This window comes from Ambystoma mexicanum, chromosome 6q, assembly GCF_040938575.1.
Source record: "Ambystoma mexicanum isolate Mex_15411 chromosome 6q, UKY_AmexF1_1, whole genome shotgun sequence".
NCBI lineage: Eukaryota > Metazoa > Chordata > Amphibia > Caudata > Ambystomatidae > Ambystoma > Ambystoma mexicanum.
Window position 1 is genome coordinate 815,743,571 of NC_090937.1, and position 21,637 is coordinate 815,765,207.

At 45.1% G+C, this 21,637-nt stretch overlaps 1 protein-coding gene across 1 annotated transcript in view; it reads left to right on the forward strand.

Annotated features, from left to right (window-relative positions):
- Window positions 1–21,637, forward strand: part of ETFDH (electron transfer flavoprotein dehydrogenase) — a 920,962-nt gene that overhangs the window by 109,083 nt on the left and 790,242 nt on the right. The window contains exon 3 of the mRNA XM_069631338.1: window positions 2,681–2,910. Within this exon, the coding sequence (XP_069487439.1) occupies window positions 2,681–2,910 (230 nt within the window). The remainder of the gene's footprint in view (window positions 1–2,680; window positions 2,911–21,637) is intronic.

Consider the following 21,637-nt stretch of genomic DNA (forward strand, 5'->3'; position numbering starts at 1 on the left):
GCTCCCATAAAGTAATTTCACGACATTCATTCATTGGAACACAAGAGCTAGCTATTATATTGTTGGTATAGTCTGGGTCTTTTAGGGCCAATGATAACAATTTAGAGTCAATACATGGCAAATTTAACATTAGATCGTCTACTAGTTCACTACCACAAATTTCTTTTTCAGAAGTCATCATCAAGGGAGAGGTAGCTTTGATGTCAATTTTATTAAAGAAAGATGTCATTTTGGCTAATTTTCCTTCTGGCAACAAGCCAGGTTTAGAGATAATTTTGCGTTTACATGTTCTGCTCGGTCTTTTGACTATATCTATATTTAGGGCAGTACTTTGTGCTTTCATTATATTTTCACTTTCTCTTGCCGTTTTAGTGCGGGAACGTAATTCCATGTACTATGGACTTGTATTACTTTTTACTAAACCTCCAATATAAACTAGTCGTCGTATCCACTCTCACCGAGTACCTTACCATAAATCACGTTCTCAGTCAACTGACAGCTGCCTTCTAGCATGCAAAAGCCCTCCACCTTCCACGCTGCTTTCTGCTCGCGGTACAGCGAACCGCAAACAGTACTTGCCAGTACTTGCAGGTGTGCGCGCATGGTGTGCTGTGACCTGGATAGTTATAGTCTACTTCCTGTCACAAGAATGGGATGGGGGCCAAGCTCACGTGACCACGTTTCTATGGATTTTGTTAAAGCTACAGTCCATGTGCGGTGTGCAGTCAAACAGCTCCTCCTGCCGAATTTTGCAATGTTGCTCGTAGCGTTTCCTCCCAGCAAACAGTACTTGCCAGTACTTTCAGGAGCGCGCATTCCAATCTGCTTCTATTCATACTAAACATACTAGATATCTCATCTGGTTTCAGAAAAATAAAAACCCTTAAATTGTCTCCCAGTTTCTGTTAATTATTAAGGCCATCTGTGACAGGTGAGTAACTCGTACATTTTTGTAGATCGCACATTTAATAATTGAATTCTAGATTTACAAACAGATTTCATGAAGTCCAAGTTCTTTTCCTTAGTTGAAAATGTGCCTGTAGTGTAAGGAAAGGGCTCCACTGGATGCTGGTTTGATTAGTCATTGCCATTTTAGTGGCAGACTAGCACCTGTGACAACGTGGATTTGTTTAGAATAATTATTTCGGCATTTTAAAATATTTTAGAATATTTGTCAAAGATTTGTGTAGTAGCTCAAGATAAAATTGCAAGAAAGGAGATTTTATTTAGTTGTTAGTAAACGGCTCTTTTTTTGTTGTTTTTTTTTTTTTAGATGAGAGCAGCTCATAGGAAGGAGCCACTTCACAATTAGCAATTTTAGCTGGGACCGGAGAGGGCTTTTGCATTAACGTTGCTACCCTCTCTTAAGAACGTCTCTCTTTTGTGGGATTGCAATATGATTTTATTATTGCATTTATTTTATAATAAGTATTAGATATTACAAGTACCTAGCAAGCACATTTGATCACATATACTTAAAAATGTATAACCATTAAATAAAGTGGGTCATTTCGGGAAACAAGGTACTAGATGCAGGAATTGCATATGAACACCTGTTTTAACAGCTTTTTTTCTGAACCAATCTGGGGGGGGGTTTCTTCATTTTTGCAGGTGAAGTTGTTGGCACCGACCAGGATATATGTGCCCACCGTGAATTCCCCGGCACCTTGTTGAAACAGCATGCTATTTTCGTGCTGGCGTTCAACAATGAATCACTATGGAATTTGTCTTTTGCACCTATTAACAGCAGATGTATTCCTTCGGGCAGTCATTAATTGCGATTGGCATTACAACATTTTGCAAGTCGCAGTTCAAAAGAAAAGTGTTACCCTCCAACCTCCGGGTTTAGCTTTTTATTTTGCACTGCATCTTTCAAATTAAGAAAAGTGGACAAAGCCTTCCTTTTTTGCACTGAAGTGAAAATATAGCGGGGTCCTACATTGCAGTTACTGCTTTGGTAAAATGACTCCAACATATTTTTTCATGAGGCAGAGTTACAAACCAAGAATCTGGGCTTTGAATTTAGAAACATAGCCAATAGATTTTCAATGCATCCAATTTTAGCTATTGTTTATTTGTAAACTGTGTCTGTTGTTGAAGTACTTAGTCAATGTCTGTGGTCCCTGAAGGAAGGTCATATACCTTTAGGCCACACGTTGTGTGCTCATTTTCTTCTAGACATTTCAATACTGTAGAGTATATGATGGGTTACTGCGATATTAATACTGCAAACCCCTGTATCAAAAGTGCAGTCAGCATTTCATTTATGAATCCATTTTTCATTTAATCAAGAACAATTTGCAATTTCTTGCTTGAGAGGTTTCTATATGGTAGATCTATTTAAGCAGCACAGTGCATTGAGCGCTAGTGCAGCACTTTACCACATTATGGCCTACATTATGTTCTCCTTTATCATGGCCCTAGGCCCAACTCTGCTGCAGTGCCTAAACATTCACACCCCAATTGTGTTGGTGTAAAAAACTGGGGCATAGAAAATACTGGCATGTGACCACAGACCGAGAACAATGCGAGTATAATAATCTTAGTGACCCTAATGATCATGACCAAAATTATCTGGCGCAATTATAGTTTTTAGTCGGTAGGACTAATCAAAGGGTGTAAACCGTAATCCTACTTTTGTATTTCCCATATTTTTAATATTTCATTTTCTTTTCTAAAGGGGTAAGCATGGAAAGATTTGCTGAAGAGGCAGATGTTGTCATAGTAGGCGGAGGCCCAGCAGGGTTGTCTGCCGCTATTCGTCTCAAGCAGTTGGCTGCAGAGCATCAAAAGGAGTTGCGGGTGTGCTTGGTGGAGAAAGCGTCTCAACTTGGTGCACACACTCTGTCCGGAGCTTGCCTCGAGCCGAGAGCCTTGGAAGAACTTATTCCAGATTGCAAGGAGCGAGGGGTATGAGATCTCAAAACTACCCTTTTCTTAGTTGCTTTGATTTCTAGAAGTGTATAATTCCCACTAAACTAACCGCTACCCTGAAACACTCTTATTTAATTATGTGTTTATATTCTTTATTGCATTGTGATTTGGTTGTCTATTTTTAAATGGCACAACAGTTGTCTCGATCTGCCCAAATATACCCTCCCAAATGCAAGCATTTAAAATTCTTAAAAATCCCACTAGACCTGCAGGGAGAGTCCCATAGTTAACTTACTTGACCTAAGATCAGTACGCTCGCCTCATGGTGATGGGTGACAAAATATTTGGCAGTGCTTTCTGTAAAATGGAAAATGGCACCATAAGCACACTACATATTTGGTGCGATACTGCTATCTAAAGGCTAGCCATTTACTGCATACAAGGTTTGTTTGCAGTAAATGTAAAATACATTTCAAACATCCCCATACTTGCCAGAAAGGTTGAGTACTACGCAAATAGTACTCGGCCTTCAAAAAATCTCCTTGTCCATGCAAGTGGGCTAGTAGATTTTGCAAGCGCTGCCCAAATGTTTGTGAGTTTGACTGCTCTTTCTGGTTGTTTTTGAGAGCAGCTCCTCCTTGTTCAGAGGGAGCCCAGCTCCTATCTGATTCTTATGTAACCACTACGAATCAGACTTGATTGTTTACAAGAATGTATAACAAGAATGTATTTAAAGTGTAATGAGTCATTCTATATGCCTTGTTAAATCAGAGTGATGGGAGGTGCATGATTCAGTGCCTGTACAAATATAAATAAACTCAGACCGCCAGGTTGGACAACTGCAATACAATAGTTTTCTTAATTTTCAAAAATCCACTCGAAATAAAAAATCCACTCGGAATAAAAAAAAGGGCGATTTTTAAACACTTGCACCAGAAAAGGAGCGTGGTCCTTTAAATTGTCTAAAGCTTGTGGACTCGCCCCACAATGCAAAACGGTGTGCAGTCATAATGTCGACATCAATAATGTCGACAGTCAAAATGTCGACAAATTAATGTCGAAAAACAATAATGTCGACAAACAAAAATGTCGACATTTTTCGATATTTTTTCGAAATTTAATTTAGTGTATGCATAAATAAATATATATATGATGTGTTGAGTATGGTGGGTGGGGGGGGTGGCAGGGGGGTGTTGGGTGAGGGGGGGTTGGGGGGGGCACCCCCCATAGTAAATACAATTTTTATTTATTTAATTATTGAATAAATAAATAAATAATTGGTATGTGTTGAGTATGAGGGGTGAAAGGGTGGTTGGGGGGGCGTGGGGGGGTGGCAGGGGGGTGTTGGGTGAGGGGGGGTTGGGGGGGACCCCCCATAGTAAATGATCCTTTTTTAGGTTATTTATTTATTGAATAAATAAATAATTGGTATGTGTTGAGTATGAGGGGTGAAAGGGTGGTTGGGGGGTGTGGGGGGGGGGGTGTTGGGTGAGGTGTTGATAGTTTTAAGGGTTTATAGTCATAATGGCAAAAAAAAAATGTCGACATTTTTTTTTCGAAAAAATGACTTTTTACATTATAAGTATAGGATGTCGACATTATTATTTTCGACATTTTTTTTCGACATTTTTGTCTGTCGACATTTTTTTTTCGACATTATGACTATAAACCATGCAAAACACACAACACACAATGGGAGCCTACTCCGTTTCTCATCCAGAGTCTGTCAGGACAGAACGATGCAACACAACCTCATATTTTCCTGTCTTTTTCTGTTTTTAAAAGTATGTCCCTTTTGGGGTTGATTTTCTTTATATATTTGCCTCTTTGTTCAGTTGCAGACGTGTTTGAAAATCTTTGTATAAAAAGCATACCATCAGGTACCTCCATAGCATGGAGACATTTACTAACAATGAAGCACAGCGCTACTTGGGAGTTACAGCTCAAGTTCTTCATTAGGTTACATGAAAAATCCTCTGATCAGTTAATTCCCTCCAGGGTTGAAGCGCAGTGGCAAGGAGACAATCCTTATCCCTCCTCACCCCCATAATTGTGCCAAGGAGGTACAATGTGCCCACCTCTGCCACATCGGTGCCTTCATCTGTCCAGTATGACCTATTGATATGCCTTCCATCCCTGCCAAATCCATATCCCCGGCTCTGACTCCTCACCGAGTCTTCTATCTGATTCAGTAAGTAGTTTGGTGCATGTTACATGCCGCCCACACTGGCAATGAAGGAGCGTTTAATGCCAATCGATGACGCAATGGCAAGAGATGGGTTTGCTCCATCAGCACAAGAATTGACCGCTACAAGAGGTTTACCATCTCATCTCCCACAGTGGGACATTCCAGGTTTGCCCGTGCCCGAATAGTCTCTCGGGAAGACATTTGTGTCCTCTACAATGGTTTTGGTGATCCTGTTGCACAAGTTTGACAAAATGGGAAACAGTCCCACCAATTTGGATAACTGTGGATATTATGGCGGGAGCGCCTGATCATTTGTTTTCCTCATCTGAAGAGTTGCCACTGAACTACTTTCTGACCTTCGCAGACCTGATTGCCAAGACCGATCAGGACGTTGTGTCATGCCCCATCATGCTTTCAGAGGGCGACCCACTGCCAACTTCCTACGGCCTCTGGTAATGGAGGGTATTGCATGTTCCAGTTGCAGCACTTGTAGCAGCGCTGAGACTTTGGCAGGGTTCAGGGACGACAATTCCTAGTATTTTCGAAGTAGACTAGGCCTGCACTGCCAGCACTGCAAAGCCTCCACTCCCAATCAGCACAACTCCTCTGACATTGGTGCTCAGCCATCATTCCCCGGTGGCCAGGTGTTGGTAGTTGCAATTTGGCCCCTGTTTCCTAACAAAGCTCCCCTGCAGCGCCTCTACGCGATTTCTTTTTAACCCTCATTCTGGACAAATGTGTTGCTCTGCTTGAATCCTGACGTTGTATTTCTGAACTGTCCTCTGTACAATATCTGCTCATTAGTTGCCAGGCCCCAGATTGCCTGCTTGACTTTGGCCCTGCTTGACCCTCATTTCATGTTTGGCACACTGGCTTTTAAGTCCTGCCTGCCTGTTTATGCCATCCGATTTGCCCTATTATGATTTGTTGTCTGCAGTTTAAATTCCTGTCTCCCCCTTCTCAGACTTCTTTTTTCCCCAGTTTGGCGCTTACTGTCTAACCTCTCTGCTCAGTGGCCATGTCTGGGTTTGGGCTAGTATTCCCTCCTTTTCTCTTTGTGTAATTCCTTTTATTTCATCCTCTTTTCTGCAGTCCTTTATTTTCTGGGGCTTGTTCTGTTGTATCGTCATTATGGCAGGTTCTTGACTATTGGATCCTCTTGGCGACCTCCAAGTACCACACTTCTCAGTGAAGGGGTTCATGTTGCTCACCTTAGGTACGTACACCTGCCACCTGGGTTCCTTGCTCTCTTCTCATGTTGATTGTCTTCTCTTTTCCCTAATCTAGTGGGTTTGAGGTTTCTTCTTCTTTTACCACAGACTGGGGTTTACTTCCAGTGAACACACCCTTCATACTCCTTACCTTTCTTTCCATTCCTGATCTCTTACTTTTGTGTCACCTGGGGTGAGGGGTGGTTGGAAGTAAGGTCTGTGGGGCTATCATTAAGGAATTCCTTTGTCTTGTGGCAATCCTGATTGTAACATTTTTGGCCAGCAAATGGGTCTCAAGAAGGATTTCCCTTTGACATTTATGTGCCATTGGGGGGCGGTACAAATGGGGTTATTTCCTCAGTGGCTGAAGTCCTTCAACATTTTACAGTTTGTGTTCATTTTTCTCCATTGAAGCATTATGGCTTTGATCTTGCCTCATACTCTTCCCATCTCTTCATGTTTCCGGTCACTTTTCAGGTGATTAAGTTTATGCTCCAACAGCCGCACGTTTTTCATACGGATCTACGTGATTATTGCGGTGCAGAAAATTTCGAATCTGAAAATTCTGAATTTGAAAACTGCATGTCGCAATAATCACGGAGAGCGCCCTGGCCTGAATTCCCCCTACCCGCCTCCCCTAAACCACTATGTAAGGTGAGAATCATTTACCTTTTTTACATATCTTCGTCAGTTTCTTCACTGCAGCGTGAGTTCCATCTCCTGGGACGGGCCTTCTGCCGCAGGGCCAATATTTTACCTTTTTTAAAACAAACTTTGTTAGGGAGAATTTTCCATTCTGTGCCAATTTACTTTAACCTTAGACCCCCCAGCTATTTTGCAGGACTGGGGCATTTTAATTTTAACTCCTGAGTTAGTGGGACCTTTTTCTCACTCTCTCATGTGGTTTTTCTGAGTAGGATTTTTGTTATTCTTACTGTTTCATGGAATCTGGTAAACTCCATAGGCATCTGCTTTTTGCCTTGTGACGCACAACACCGTTTGTGCTGTGCCACTGAGAAGTCCCTTGGACGTCTCTTAATGTTTAACTACATTTTCTTGGTTGAACTACTGTTCCCAAGAATAGTAAGATGATCCCTGTCTTACTTACCTTCTCCCTATGTGGAGTGCTGGGGGGGGGGGTACATAGTCACTCCTTTATCCCACTCCTCATGTAACATTCTGGGTACAACGTCCTTTCATCGCGGGATGGTTTTTCGCCGTTTTTTTTGCTGCAAATTTCTTTTTTTGAAAAATCCATCGATTTCTTTTTTTTTTTTTGGGGGGGTGTTTAGTACATTATATATGGGGTGTTGGTGTTTGGGAATAAATAAAAATTAAAGAAAATGGGGGGGGGGGTTTGGGGAGTAAACCCTCCCCAAAATTTTTTTGGTTTTTTTTCATAAAAAAACTGCGACAAAAACATCCCGTGATGAAATGACATGGAACCACATTCTGTTACCTGAACTCACTTGAATGTACAGCACGCAAGGGTGACCATTTTCCCAAAATGCCACCTGTCGTCTTTTTTTCGCCATTTCCTGTCAGTTTGTTTCTTCTGGGCTTTTACTCTGTTGTTTGAATCGTATTTGAGTCCTTTGTGTGTTTTGCCTTTGACGGGTGTGTCTGGAAAGGCAGGAAGTGAGGGAGGGTCCCGAAGCTTCCCTGTCCTTTGTGTCTAGGTGTGCCAGAGTGAAATCAGTTCTGATTGGCCGGCTGGGCGATTGACAGCCTATGGCTGTGAATGAGTGGGAACTTGCTTAAAAGGCAAGGCTTTTGGGACTAGAGGCAGAGTTGACCCCTGGAGGACAACATCCAATGAAGAAGGTGTGAAGAGATGCCAGAAGCACCCTCCTGGACCACGAAGTGCCCAGTGAAGCCCTGCAGCTGTGCTGACCCCATTTTTGTTTCGACTGAGAAGACCCTTACGGGACGACTTCTTCCCTTGGGCTGGTGGAACCAAATAGCCTTAAGACAAACTATTTTGGCACAACCCCCAACTTGCAGTGACTTTTCAAGGCTGCAGAATCCCAATACTCGGGGCCTCTTGATCATCTGTGAGTGTATTGTCTTCCGAAGTGCAAATCCGGCTAACACTTCATGGGCATCCAAAGGACCCTACAGACGCAGGAAGTCTGCATCCAGAGTCCCCTCACCAGAGTTCAGGACTGAGGGATCAAGGAACTTCTAACCGGAGCTGTTTGTTCTTCTTTGGCGCTAAGAAAAAGGTGCCAAAACCACAAAGAGCTGCTAAATCCGGAGTCCGTTGCTGCCGAGACCCACTCTCGAGTGCTACCTCAGGAGCCCGCCAGACATCCGTCCGTCTGTCCGTCCTTCCTTTGGTCACCAAGGAACAAGGATCTGCTGCACTGCAACCAGAAGGCATCCAGCTGTAACACATTCTTCAGTTCACAGGTACTCTGGGGTTGGGGTACATCAACCTTTTGTCATTTGGGGTGCTTCCTACCTGGGGAGGGCTATTTTACCATATCTCGAGTTGACCTCAACTCACTTCCACTGGTCTTTCAGCTTGTGCTTTCTAAGGTGACTCCTTGAGTTGCTGTGATTTTCTATTTGAACTACAGACTATTTAAAGACATCTTCTAAGAAGAGAGCATCAGAACTTTGAACTGGTCATTGACTTTGGCTGTCCTGGCTCCCTAAAGTCCCCCCTGTGAACCTATTGGATTTGGAAGTGCTTGTTCCCTCACAGGTTTTTATTGTTGAACACTATTATTGCTCGGATAAAAGACTGCCTGTAGCCCTTTGGGAGAATCTAATTGTAATTGTTTATTTGTAGAGTGTGTATACACAGGCTAAGTGTTTCAAAGCGCTTCAAGCTGGGAAGGGAACAAAGGAATACAGTTGTCATTCTTAGGCCTTGAAGATTCTGAATGATCTGACAACAATCACTAGCATACTAGGCCAGAGGAATATTTACTAGTGAAGTACTTGACAAATCGTGCAGGGAGAAAGAGAGAGGGGTAGAGGGAAAGGAACATCCAGATCAATAAACAAAACTGGTATGGCGAACATTTCAGTTTGCTTCATGGTTTGGTCATCCAGTGCACCTATGCATGAGTATTTCAAGCACGACCAGGCTAGGGAGGGGAGACGGAGGGAGGACTGGAACATTCAAGGACGTGTAAGTGCGAAAAACAGGAAGGGCGAGGGAGGGGGAGGGGGACAGGTGTGCCCAGTCCAGCAGGGGCCAGGGTCAAGTGCAGAGTCGTTGACCCTATCGTGCAGCATATTCCAGTAGTGCCAGGCAGAAGCCTGGGGGGGAATTGAAGGACTGGCAGGGAGCCTAGGACCTTTGAGGCTATGGAGGTGCATCAGGCGACAAGTCAGCTAACTGAGCAGGTTGCGGAAGAGAAGGAGGGAGGGAAGCAAGCAAAGAGAAGGAGGCTAGCAGGGGAGAGGGAGAAAGAAAGAGGAGGAGAAGAGGATGGCCTTGATGACATTTTTTGTAGAATACCAGTATGTGCTGATCTAACCCTAGCCTTTCACTCCTTTCTAACTCAATACTGCAAAGGTGATAAAAGTGTTATACTGACCTCAAATGACATCACCCGTGGTGCTGTAAAATGTATAACATATGAAAGAATTACTCGCCTGCTTTGCTCACTTTTTGAATTGAATCCTAACTTGGGATTAATGTTACTGCTTTTTATTTAGATATTTAAACTTTATTTAGTAGGTGCTCGACAAGGTAACAAGGCACACATATCAATAACATAATACAAGGCATATTGAATGACAATCAATTGTTTCTGGGTTACACTAAAGAACAACATCGAAACAGGATATCTAGGAAGAGAGTGGCAGTATTATGACAGTGACATGCAGTCGACCAGGTTCAAGGTGGGTTGGGAGGATCAGGGGACACTGTGTCTCTTTGCGGATCTGCGGAGAGTGTTTGCAAGTAAGTCCGGAAGGAAGGCCATATATCTGGTGGCATGCAGCTGGTTGGTTGTAGTGAGATCTAGTGTTCCTCCACCTCAGATGCCTAAGTGACATCACAAAGCCAATGTTCAACAGTAGGGGTGGCTGGCCAAGTCACAGTAACAAAATACGGCGCAAAGCTAGGATCATGCAGAGGCTGGCGAGTTTATGGCTAGTACCCTTAAGAATAGAGAAACAGTGGAATAATCAGGTCATGGGTACTGGGGCGATTGTGCAGTCTTAGCATATCGGATACAACGGAACAAACCTCCACCCAATACTCGGAGATTCTGGGGCAGTCCCACAACATTTGAAAAGTGCCTGCTCCGTCCATGTGACATCTAGAGCAGCACGAAACATGGAGTGCAGCCTGGCCAAAGTGTAGTGAAATCTGTGTAGCACCTTGAATTGAATTAGTCGAAATCTGGCTTTGAGAGAGACCTCACGGGTACGGGTGCACATAGCCTCCCAGTCTTAGTCGGTGATATTAGCTTCCAGTTTCCTGCCCCATGTCTCGTGCAGTTTGGTGAGTGGTTTTATCAGTTTTGTCATGCAGTAGCTTGTACAGCTTAGATACCACACCAGTCGGAACTGCGCTGCCTATTACCAACGGCAAGAGTGGCTCGTCCAGGGGAATTGAAGGGGAACTCCCTCCACATATTTATGACTGGGCGACAGAGCCCAGCATAATGCAGCCACTGGGATGTCTGCGCATTTGAGGGTTTAGATAAGTCAGGCCATGATAAGAAAGAGCCCATGTCATACATGTTGCCCAGAGTGGAGTAGCCACCTGCCGCCCGTTCTGCAACCGCTGCTCCACTTATTTTAGGGATTCCAGGAATAAAGTTCCAGAGGGGTAGTTCTCTATGAAAGGGGTAAGGTTTGCCAATCAGTTTCCTTATTTTATCCTACACCAGCGCTGTAGCAGCCGCTGGACTGGGCACTCCAGGGTCCTTCCACAGAGGGGAGAGAACGAGAGAACGAATGTCTCTGGTCCCAGTTGTGAACCACTCAATTGTGACATGGGGGAGCGAAGGGCCATTAGCAAACCAGTACGCTGCATATTCAGCTTAAGCCGCCAACCAATAATTTACAAAGTCAGGGGCTGATGGGCCTCCTTGATTGTATGGCCTTGTGAGTGTTGAGCATTTTAGTCTCATCGCTCCGGCATGCCAGAGGAAACCATTCACCTTAGTTCCCGGTTCATAAAACAAAGCAGTACTGGGCCATATCGACACATTCGAAAACATGTAAAGTAACTGTGGGAGTATTCTCATTTTAAGAAGGGACACCCTACCCATGAGAGTGATGGGAAGCTTCGCCCAGGTTCGCAGCATCGGCTTAAGTTGCTATAAGTAGGATCTGTAGTTTTGAGCGAATAGCTAACCTGGTTTCCTCGAGATTGTAATCCCTAGGTACTTGACCTTGTTGGGAGACCAAGTGAATCCTGTGAGGTCAGTCGGTACTGTAGTGGAGTCAGTGAGAGGAAAAGTTCGGATTTAGCACAGTTGACCCGTAGCCCAGAAAGTAGTCTGTACCGGTTCACGTCGCACATAATGGGCGCTAAATTCTATTCAGGGTCCCTAATGTATAGTAACGAGTCATCTGCGTAAAGGCACAGGATCTCGAGGGAGCCAGTGAGTCGTATACCTCTGTTAGCATGTTTAATCAGCTAATGGCTCAGTCACTAGTGCAAATATAAGTGAGGAAAGCGGACAGCCCTGGCTGGTCTCCCTGCATATGTCGAGTGTAGCAGAGAGCAGTCCGTTAGTACTAGCTCTAGCTACTGGCATGGTGTAGAGCAATCGTATCCATGAGATGAATCCGGGGCCAAAAATGCACTTTTCCAGGACTGCCAGAGGAACTGCCGAGTCAAAGGTCTTCTGGACATCTAGTATTGCAGAGACTGCTCTGACCTCAGGATCAATTCGGGCAAGGATATTAAAAAGGCGCCTCAGGTTGAGAGCAGCTGACCGGCCCGGGACGAACACAGACTGGTCCGGGTGCACAAGGTGAGGCATATAAGGGGTGAGCCTGAGGGCTAGTACTTTGGCAAATATTAATAAGGGAAAGGAGGCGGTACGAGCCACATTGCGTTGGAGGCTTACCGGGCTTGAGGAGGACTGTAATGACCGCTTCTCGGAGTGTCCGGGGTAGCTCACCCTTCACACATGCCTCGGTCCATAGGGCAGACAAATAGGGTATGAGGAGGGACTTAAAGCATTTTTGTAAAAGTTCATGGTGAGGCCCTCTGGGCTAGGGGCTTTGCCAGAGGGCAAAGCATTGATAGTGCATTCTATTTCCACTGCTTCAATGGGCGAATCGAGGGACTCTTTGGTCTCATCAGAGAGAACCAAAAGCGGCAGTCCATCCAAGAACTCTGCTATATCCGAACCAGGCTCCTCAACTACTTTGTTATAAAGCACTGCTTAGAAAGAGCGGAATACCTAGTTCACACTGAGAAGGGGGTTAACAAAGACCCCCATGAGCTCTCTACGACTGAGATGTGTCATCCCCCTTCTTCACATCGCTCCAGTCTGGACAGCAGCCTGCCCGGACATTCCCCTTTACCATATTGCCACGCCAAGCCTGCGGTATCAAGGAGCCTTCGTTCCCGGTCAGTGTGTTCTCTAAAGTTGTCAAAGTGCTACTCCTCTAGTTGCTTAAGGGAGGCCTCACATACCCATATGTTTCAGCAGATTGCTTTGAGAATCCCTGACTCCTTAGCTAGGGCCATGCCACAGATGTATGCTTTGAAGGCATCCCAGAGGGTAGTAAGGAAATCTACTGTGCCAGTATTTATCTTTAAAGTAATCGTTAACACACGCCTCCAGCTCGGTCCTAAATATAGTGTCTGTGAGCGCTTGATGTTTAAGCCTCCACAAGCGCCTGGGAGGGATTGCATATCGCCCCAGGTAGTTTTGAGCATAATCAGAGAATGATCAGAGTACGTCCTAGAGAGTATGCCCGCTTCAACAAGAGTACCGGAAACCAGCCACCAGTCGATTCTGGAGTGCGAGTCCTAGACCGTGGAGTAAAACGTGTATCCACGAGTCTGTGGGTTTAGGAGTCTCCAGACATCCTCGACCCCAAATTCAGATTGCCTATTGAGTGTAGTTCGGGCAGATCTATTCTGCTATCTTGCCCTGCTCACGGAGCTGTCCATGTCAAGATATAAAATGGTGTTAAAATCTCCACCCCATAAAACAAGGATCGGGGGGTACAGTGCTAGTAGGTCAGCCACCTGGGTATAAAATTTGGGGTCGACATTAAGCCTGTAGATGTTGAGCAAAACCACCTCTAATCCAGAGAGCACACCATGCGCCGGCACATACCTTCCAAGGGGGTCAACATCGTGGCTCTGGACACATACGATGATGATTTGTGAATTAGGATCATGATGCCCGACTTTGTGTGGAGTATTGTGTGTAATAGCGTTGTGATCCCCAGCTTTTGGCAAACCTGACGCAACCTGCCGCCTCTGCGTGCATTTCTTGTAAAAGGAGGATACAAGCCTTATGATGTGCATACAATTGCAGCTTTCGCATTTTAACATGGTTGCCCAACCCCCTGATGTTCCAGCTCCTGCACCTCATTGTATTATCTGCCATCAGACAATTGCATGTGATAGGTAGTGCACCCTGTGTAGGTGGCTAGTGTGATCCCTGTAAGGTATACTTTGTTGGGCGCCTGCCTTGGACAGTAGCCCTGTCCATCTTGTCTAGCATTTTCGTTTCAACCCCTCCCAATGAGAGGGGAGTATTCCCCCAGAACTGCATAACATAAAACATAAGCAACTTCGCATGGAGGAGCTGTTCGCACCTTACAGCCCAGTACACGGCTCATTGGGACTGAGTATAGCAAGCCGTGAGTGCACTATAGCTTGCAAGTAGTGCCATCTCCAGGGGAGAATGGCAACTAGTGCCGATGAAAGGGTACAGAAAACAATACCATGGGCCAAGCAGTGCTGTGTAATAGTACGTCGGCAACCAGCAGGAGAAACATGGTGGGCCCAACACGGACCAAGACCCAGTGGGGTAGTGAATAACCAGGGTAAAATGCACATTACAATGGTATAAATGCCATAATGGGGAGGAAGCAAACGCTGGTGCCTGGATACAAGCACAATCAACCCGTGGTATGTCTCACATAGGTTTCTCCGCAGCGTCCTTTATTGTTGGTATCTTGTTGCCATATGATTAGCAGGTTCATTTGGGGAAGTGCTGGTCAAGGAACTTCATTGCCTTCGCAGGGATTTTGAAGTACACTCTATCCAAGTGTTCCATTCTCAATTTAGCGGGGAACAACATAGCGTAACGGATCCCAAGATCTCGCAGTCTCTTTTTAGCAGCTATGAAGGATTTCCGCTCCTGTTGCACTGCGGTGGAAAAATCCAGATACAGGTGGATTCTGCTGTAGCCCAGGACCTTCGCTTTGGCCCTGGTTGCCCGCAACAACGCATCCCTGTCACAGTAGTTTAAGATCCTGGCGATAATTGGGAATGGAGGCGCACCAGGCTTCAGCTTTGGAGTGAGCGCACGGTGGTCGCATTCTATGACTAATTGAGGTGAGTTTGGGGCCATCTAGCAGGGAGAGACGAGTGCGTTCCACAAATTTCTCCATGGAACCAGTGATGTCACCCTCTGGGACAACAATTATGCATATGTTGTTACGACGCAATCGGGACTCCATATCCTCATTCCTCTTACTAACAGTTTGCACCTGCTTGACGAGCACAGTCAGGTCAGCTCTGAGTAGGTTGATATCCTCAGCTAGCCCCACTCTGGATTCAACCTCTGTGACACAAGTATCGGTTTTCTCCATTTGTGCCTTTATGGGGCTTATTTTGCCGCTCATGTCATCTTATTTCGTGTTAAGGGTAGTGAAGCCTTCTCGCATGAAGTCCATCCGTTGCATCTCTGTGGTCCCCCCACTAGTAGACTGAGAGGGGCCCCCAGCATCTTCGTCTTCCTCCCCCGGTGACTTGGTGGTAGTTTTAGCAAACATGTTAATAGAGCTTTGTTTTCTGCCCCTGCATTTGTCAATGTTTGCGCTGTTTCTAAGGATAATGGGTTTAGTAGCAGAGCAGGACAATGTCAGCCAGGTCAGTGCTCAGAGGGTCTGCAGGTATAGTAGTGGCAGTAATCTGGGCATCACCACCCCCGAAACCGCTGGGCAGCTGGGTGAGTAGGCTGCAGCAAGGATAATAAACAGGCCTCTGTTTGATCACGTGCCTTGTGGGAGGTAGCAGGCGAAGGTCTCAAGCATCTGCTTACACTACAAGCTGCAAACCATATCGCCTTGCAGCGAAGCGACCAGACTGAGGAACAGTGGACCCTCTTCAGGAATATCATGCTACATGTGGCAGGATATATGGTGAGAGCGCACTGAGCACTGTATCAAGTTCCGCCTTGAGGGTATCAGCCTTAATGTAAGGGAAGGAGCAAGTGGGCTCCCCAACAGGGGACCCTTGAAGCTAAGGAAGAGCTAGTACGCTGAGTTATGCAGGCACTCACCGTACTGTTATTGATGTTGGAGGAAGGGGTTATCCGTGGGCTCCGCTGCCGTAGTTATGCAGGAGGAGTAGGGGCCAGGCACCAGTGAATAAGCTGAAGCGCGTGTACTGTTGTATCAGTGGGAAAAGTCTGTATGCAGTATGCTTTAGAGGCGGATGTCCTCGACAATGGACTCTCACTCAGCCAGTGCACAGTAGTTGTTGGTGTCCAGTGGGCTGAGCCGACTAACGTGCCCCCTTTCTACTGCAGGATACACTGCGGTCCGGATGGAAGTCGGACCCCCAGTGGGCTCCCAAGGCTTCAAAACCCTGGTGTAGATGTGTGGTGATTCAGGTTACCGCGTGTCTCTCCGTCAGGTCGCCACAGTCTCCTATGCATCAGCAGTCTTCAGTGCACGTCGTACAGCAGGGACCGGGAGCCCCGATCAGCGGATCCGATGTGGCTTGTTGGCTGGATCCTGAGGGACACGGGTCAGCTCCTCGAGTCGGAGGCTTCTCAACTTGTCGTCGGGGGCGCTCCCTCTCGGCCTCAGAGCCGCAAGCAGTCATTACCAGGAGATGCGGTTTGGGCATAGCCGTGGCGCATGCCGGTGCGCGGCACGGCAGTATGTGCACCAATGGGGATCCTGAGCAGCGGTCAAATGGCCCCCCAGTAATTCAGTCCTGCAGTGAGAGCGGGTCAGCGGGATGGTCCATTGTGCAAGTTAATGTGGAACTAGCAGAATCAGCATTAACTGCGACCGAGAAGAGAACACAGCAATAGCGGTTCACTCAGCAGTGGAGGAGATGGTGGGTTGCTGGCTGCTGGGGTCAATACTCAAGCTAGCCGTCCCTCACAGCCCCATATCTCCGCCGCAACGCCTCACACACTCACCATCGCAGTGGCCGCCTCAATATCAGGCTGGGGATCTAAGGCAGATAGCAGCAGATTGATGGCACCTACAATCCTGGAATTCGGTGAGGTGCAATATATTGGTTTAAGGGCAGTCGCCAGCAAGGTGGGTGCTCCTTGGTGCACAGGGAGGATGTTTTTGTCCCAATGCTGCGTCCTCTGGCTTTAGAGCACCCGGGTCAGGCAGCCATCTTGCAAGTGTGCAACAGCGCCCATCTGTTACTACTTTTTAAAGAATGCTTCAAATATCTTTGTGTATAAATACATATTTATTATACATGTTTATGTGTTTACTTGGATACCTGTATTTACTGATTTCATTGTAAAGCTCTGCAGCTCACATTACCCCTCTTAAGATAGGCCTGGCTGCTCAATCATACTACCAACTTGTGTTGTACAGGCCTTTTTTTAAAAGGTGGGTTACCTAATACCAAGAGATGAGTCTTGTGTAGTCACACCCCATATGGACTGCACTAATTCTTACCTGACACTTTCTTCCCCCCATACCCCGCACTTGCCATGTTATGGAAGCGGGGGACACCCCCGCAACCACCAAACTTAATGTCGAACAAGGGAGCAGGGGCTCCTGCTCCCTTGTTTGACATTATGGGAATTTCATTTTTGTTTGCCATGCCAAATGCGCATTTAATGCGCATTCAGCATTTTTCCCTGGTATTTTTGGCTAAAACGCTTTTGTGTACTCCTTTTTAACTCTTTTAGTGTGGCATGTAATCTCACTCTGGACAGGTACTGTGAACTTCTGCTATTTGGGTTCCTGTTTCCTTGTTTTCTGAGGCTACATAGCAGTTAGGCTCTGATAAGTTAGTTCATAAAGGCAAGTTTAGCTAGTCCTCACCATATTAACGCGATATGCTAAGCTGGATATCTCCTTACATGGCAGTGTTTAAATCTGCTTAAATGCACAGACTACTGCTGTATTTTAGAAAAGGCTATTTGGCCCAGTTCTCTTTCTGTTCATTGACTCCATTTAATTACCATACGAGGGCCATGTGATCTCATGTAGGAGTCGTTGGCCTCACAGTAAAGGATTTATTATGCATTGCCTATTTCTGCTCCTTTAACATTCACTCATGCACAACTGATTTTGCTCATGTTTTACCCTCTCAGGATATTCTTCCTTGGCACACTACTCACCCTCGCTTGTAATCTCAGGATAAACATATTTTTATGGTTTTTGATCCAATGCTAACCTCACATCTTCCTTCCGCCAACCAAGATCATCCGTGTTTGTGCCTTCATCTAACCCTGTTCTCACTCAGTTTGGATTTACTGTGGGCATTATTTACCTCCGTAGAGTACCCATACTCCCCCCTCCCCCCCGACCCACCCAGGCCCCCTCCACTAACAGCACTGCCTACCTTCACCTTTTGGCTCAGACATGGCATACACATGGGTTTTTCAACACCAAGCAGTGTGAACAGCGACTACCACTGCCAACCTCTTACCAACCCCACTTCCTTCCATCACACCATTTGGTGACTTTGGATTCTTATCTTGTCCCCCCTTTTTTCTTCTTGCTGCCTTACACAGTTTGTTGGATCTTGAGACCCACCCCATCTCTCATCCTCTGTCTGTTTTAGCACTTTATTTTCTTGCCTCACACATTGTCTCCGGAACTCTCTTCATCAATATCTGGAGCACTTCCCTTTAATTATTTGTCTTTGTCGGGACTTCTTTTCATTTCCAGTCTTCCCTATTTATTCGGGAACATACTTCTGCCAGGCCACAATTTATTCCTGATGCCAAATGGTGGAGTATTAAGAACACTAGATACTAGAACCTGACTGCAGTTCCTCACTCTTTGCTCTGCCCAAGACCTCAATGACTCTAATGAATCTGGATTGCTTTTGCTGAACCGTATAAACTCTGATGAGTCAGTCTACCTTTAGGATTAGGGGATAGGGAAGTCTCGAAAGCCTGCAACAACATAGCCATGGGTAGAGGGATGGTGTCCATGGGAAGGGTATGGGCTTTTAGATTTGCAACTGCACAACCTCCTCTGACACCTTCTTATTTTTCTTAAGCACGCAACTGGAATAGTCAACAGGCTGGTCCCAAAACACAGGCAGAAAACAAGGAGGGTTGTGGCTTTGTACTCTCCTTCGTATTGGTAACGGATGCATTTTACACAGATAAATAGATTTGCTAGGTATTTCACATTAGCAATGTGTTCCCATATGCAATGTGTTGTGTTTGTACTCCCAGTTTAGAATGCACAGAATATTTATTCATCTAAACTATTTATCCAACCATGGTTATGGTTTTCTGGAAGTACAACAGTCCCCCAATTTCCTTGGATAATTCAGGTGTATCTAAATTGGAGTCCTAACTTCAACACAGTGTAATTAGTGAAATGTTACTGTCCCTTTGAAATGGCATTTTTTATATGGACATTTATTTTTTATTTTTGTAGTTATAGCAGCGTACAAGACCCTCAGGCGTCTAGGCGCTAGTTACAGTAAGTGTGAAGTAAGATTCTACAAAGTGCAAGACCAAGCATTAGGGTTACAACATGCAGGCGGATCTTGAGAAGCATCATCTGGCATGGCCTCGCCTCATGGTATGGGGGTGTCTACTACAGGTGTACAACTACGCATGGAAGATAAAATTAGATTACGTACATAGTCTGGAAAGCTGGGCCTCATGTTACGGGGGCTACATCAGATGTACAGATACACAAAGACAAAATTAGAGTAGGTGCCCAGTAAATGGTTAATCTAAGGTCCCTTTCATTCCAATCCCTTTCTAAATGACTATGCTTTCACAGGTCATACATTCTCAATCAATTGTGGAAGTTGTACACCCTTTCACAAATCCAGTGTCACACTACACCTGCAAAAACTGCAGGGTTTAGTTATTTAGATATGACTTACAAAGTGGTACACTCTCTGTGTTGGGAAATGCTATCTATTTTACACTGCACGCACAGCACAGAGAGAGGCAAACCTGACATTTCTTCTTATTTAAATGTAAACTCTCATCTTTGAATACAGTGAAAGCACCATACATTTCACACTAACAAGCTACAACATCCTATTCCCATTCTGTTGGTGATAATTTATTAGCCACTGTGCGCTGTGCACAGGAAAATGTTGTATGTTCTTCAATAAATCAGATACCACTTGCCTTTCCATATAGTGAGAAATCAATGTTGCATGTCACTAAAATGTTAGAGCATTCAATTTGTATGAGCCATCCTCCCCATTGGTGTTCCATTCACTCCTGGGACTTAGAAGAGAAATAATTCTATATGGCCTATATCTAATTATGTAGGGGAGTTTTCATACTGACTTTTGAATAATTATTTTAAATCTCAGAGCCAGCAATCTGATAGCTCACTTCTGGTTGCTATAGGAACCAGGTCTGCCTCAGGTGAAGTCTGCTTCAGTCGTCCTCATGGATAAGGCCCCTTCACCTCCAGATGTTATGCAAGCTCAACACTCCTCCATTTGGGACAAGGATTCCCTGTTTGACAACTTTCAGGATTTTAGCTCCTCCCCTAATTGACTGTGTTTCTGCTTATATAATGCATAACATTCCCACATTGTCATGTTGACATCCCAATTCTTAATTGTCAATCTTTTCATTGGCTTGCCTAACAGGCTGAAACTCTTACAGAACACACCCCTTCATTTCATAGGTTGATCATATTTCTCAACATGACGGTGAGTTCTCAACAATTTTAAACTCAAAATCATATTTCTTCCATATATCCTCATAGCAAAATGATACATCAATGAAATGTCAATTTCTGTACTCCGATCACCCTCACAAATTCAGAGACATGCAGCATGAATGTGTTCAATTAAATATGACCCGGTTATTCATATTCAACATCTACAGATTTCATGTTTATACTCATTTTGCAGAGTAGAATCTCACAGTTTCAGAACATATTTTCTTTTGGCTCTAAGTCCTTGTTGTGGAGTGTATGAAGTCAGAATTAGGAGATGGACACTGTCCTTTTTGCTTTAAGGGTTCTTCATTGTTAAGTGTTTCAAACTTGCTAGTTTGCTGAGCCCTACTTTAAAGAAAAAAGTCTAAAGGGGTGCTCATCAGGATTCCCTACAAATAAAGTTTAGTCCGTCATCCAGAAAACCTAATCTGGTGTGAATACCACTTTGAACTAAAGAAAAAAAGATCCTAACCAAAACACAATATGGGTTCTTCCCCAACCATAGGATTGGTGACTGGCTGCTGACCCCACTGTGGTGACTCCTGATCACAGGGAGAAAGTGCTTTTTGTGCTTTGGCAGATTTCCAGACAGTCCCACAAGTCTCTCTTCACGTTCTCCCCCTGTTCGGGATATATTAGTCTTTTATTAGTCTCTTTTTCTCATTCATATTTATCAACTGTTTGTCAATGGTTTTCAAATCAGCCTGGGCTGCTTCCTAATTTGTTAGTCCACACCAAGGGGTTTCCCTGGATTCCCTACCCAGGAATCTTTTTCAGGTCTCTCCAAAGATTGTTACCCTTTTCTGAGATTTTGGGATTCTCACCCCATCTTGGACTCTTGTTTTTTTCTTGCCCCACCTTGGGGTTTGTTCGTTCTCACCCCTACATGGTGTTTGGTTTTGTACATGCTGCCTTTAAGTATGCTTTCTCGTATCCTGCCTTGTGCTTTGGCTTCTCTTGCCCAGCCTTGGAGTATGATCGCTCTCACTCCACCCTGGGGTATATCTTCTGGCACCCCCACCCTGGGGTAATCTTTCTCTCACCCTGCTCTGACACATTGGCTGGTACCCCATTGTGGGGTATGGTATCTTTAGCCTGACTTGGCCTATGGCTTCTCGCCCCACCCTGGCTTTGGCTTAGTTTCAACCCCTTTTGGGTATTCTTGGACTTCACCTCCCACGTCTCCCGGAGCCAACATGCGGTCCTACTCTGGCAGATGGGAAGCTCTGCGGTAGGCACCACCAGCTCCTCTCTCTTTTCTCTTCTCTGTCGCAGTTAGTGCTGATTCTGCTAGTTTTGGACTCCTCGCAGCTTTGGT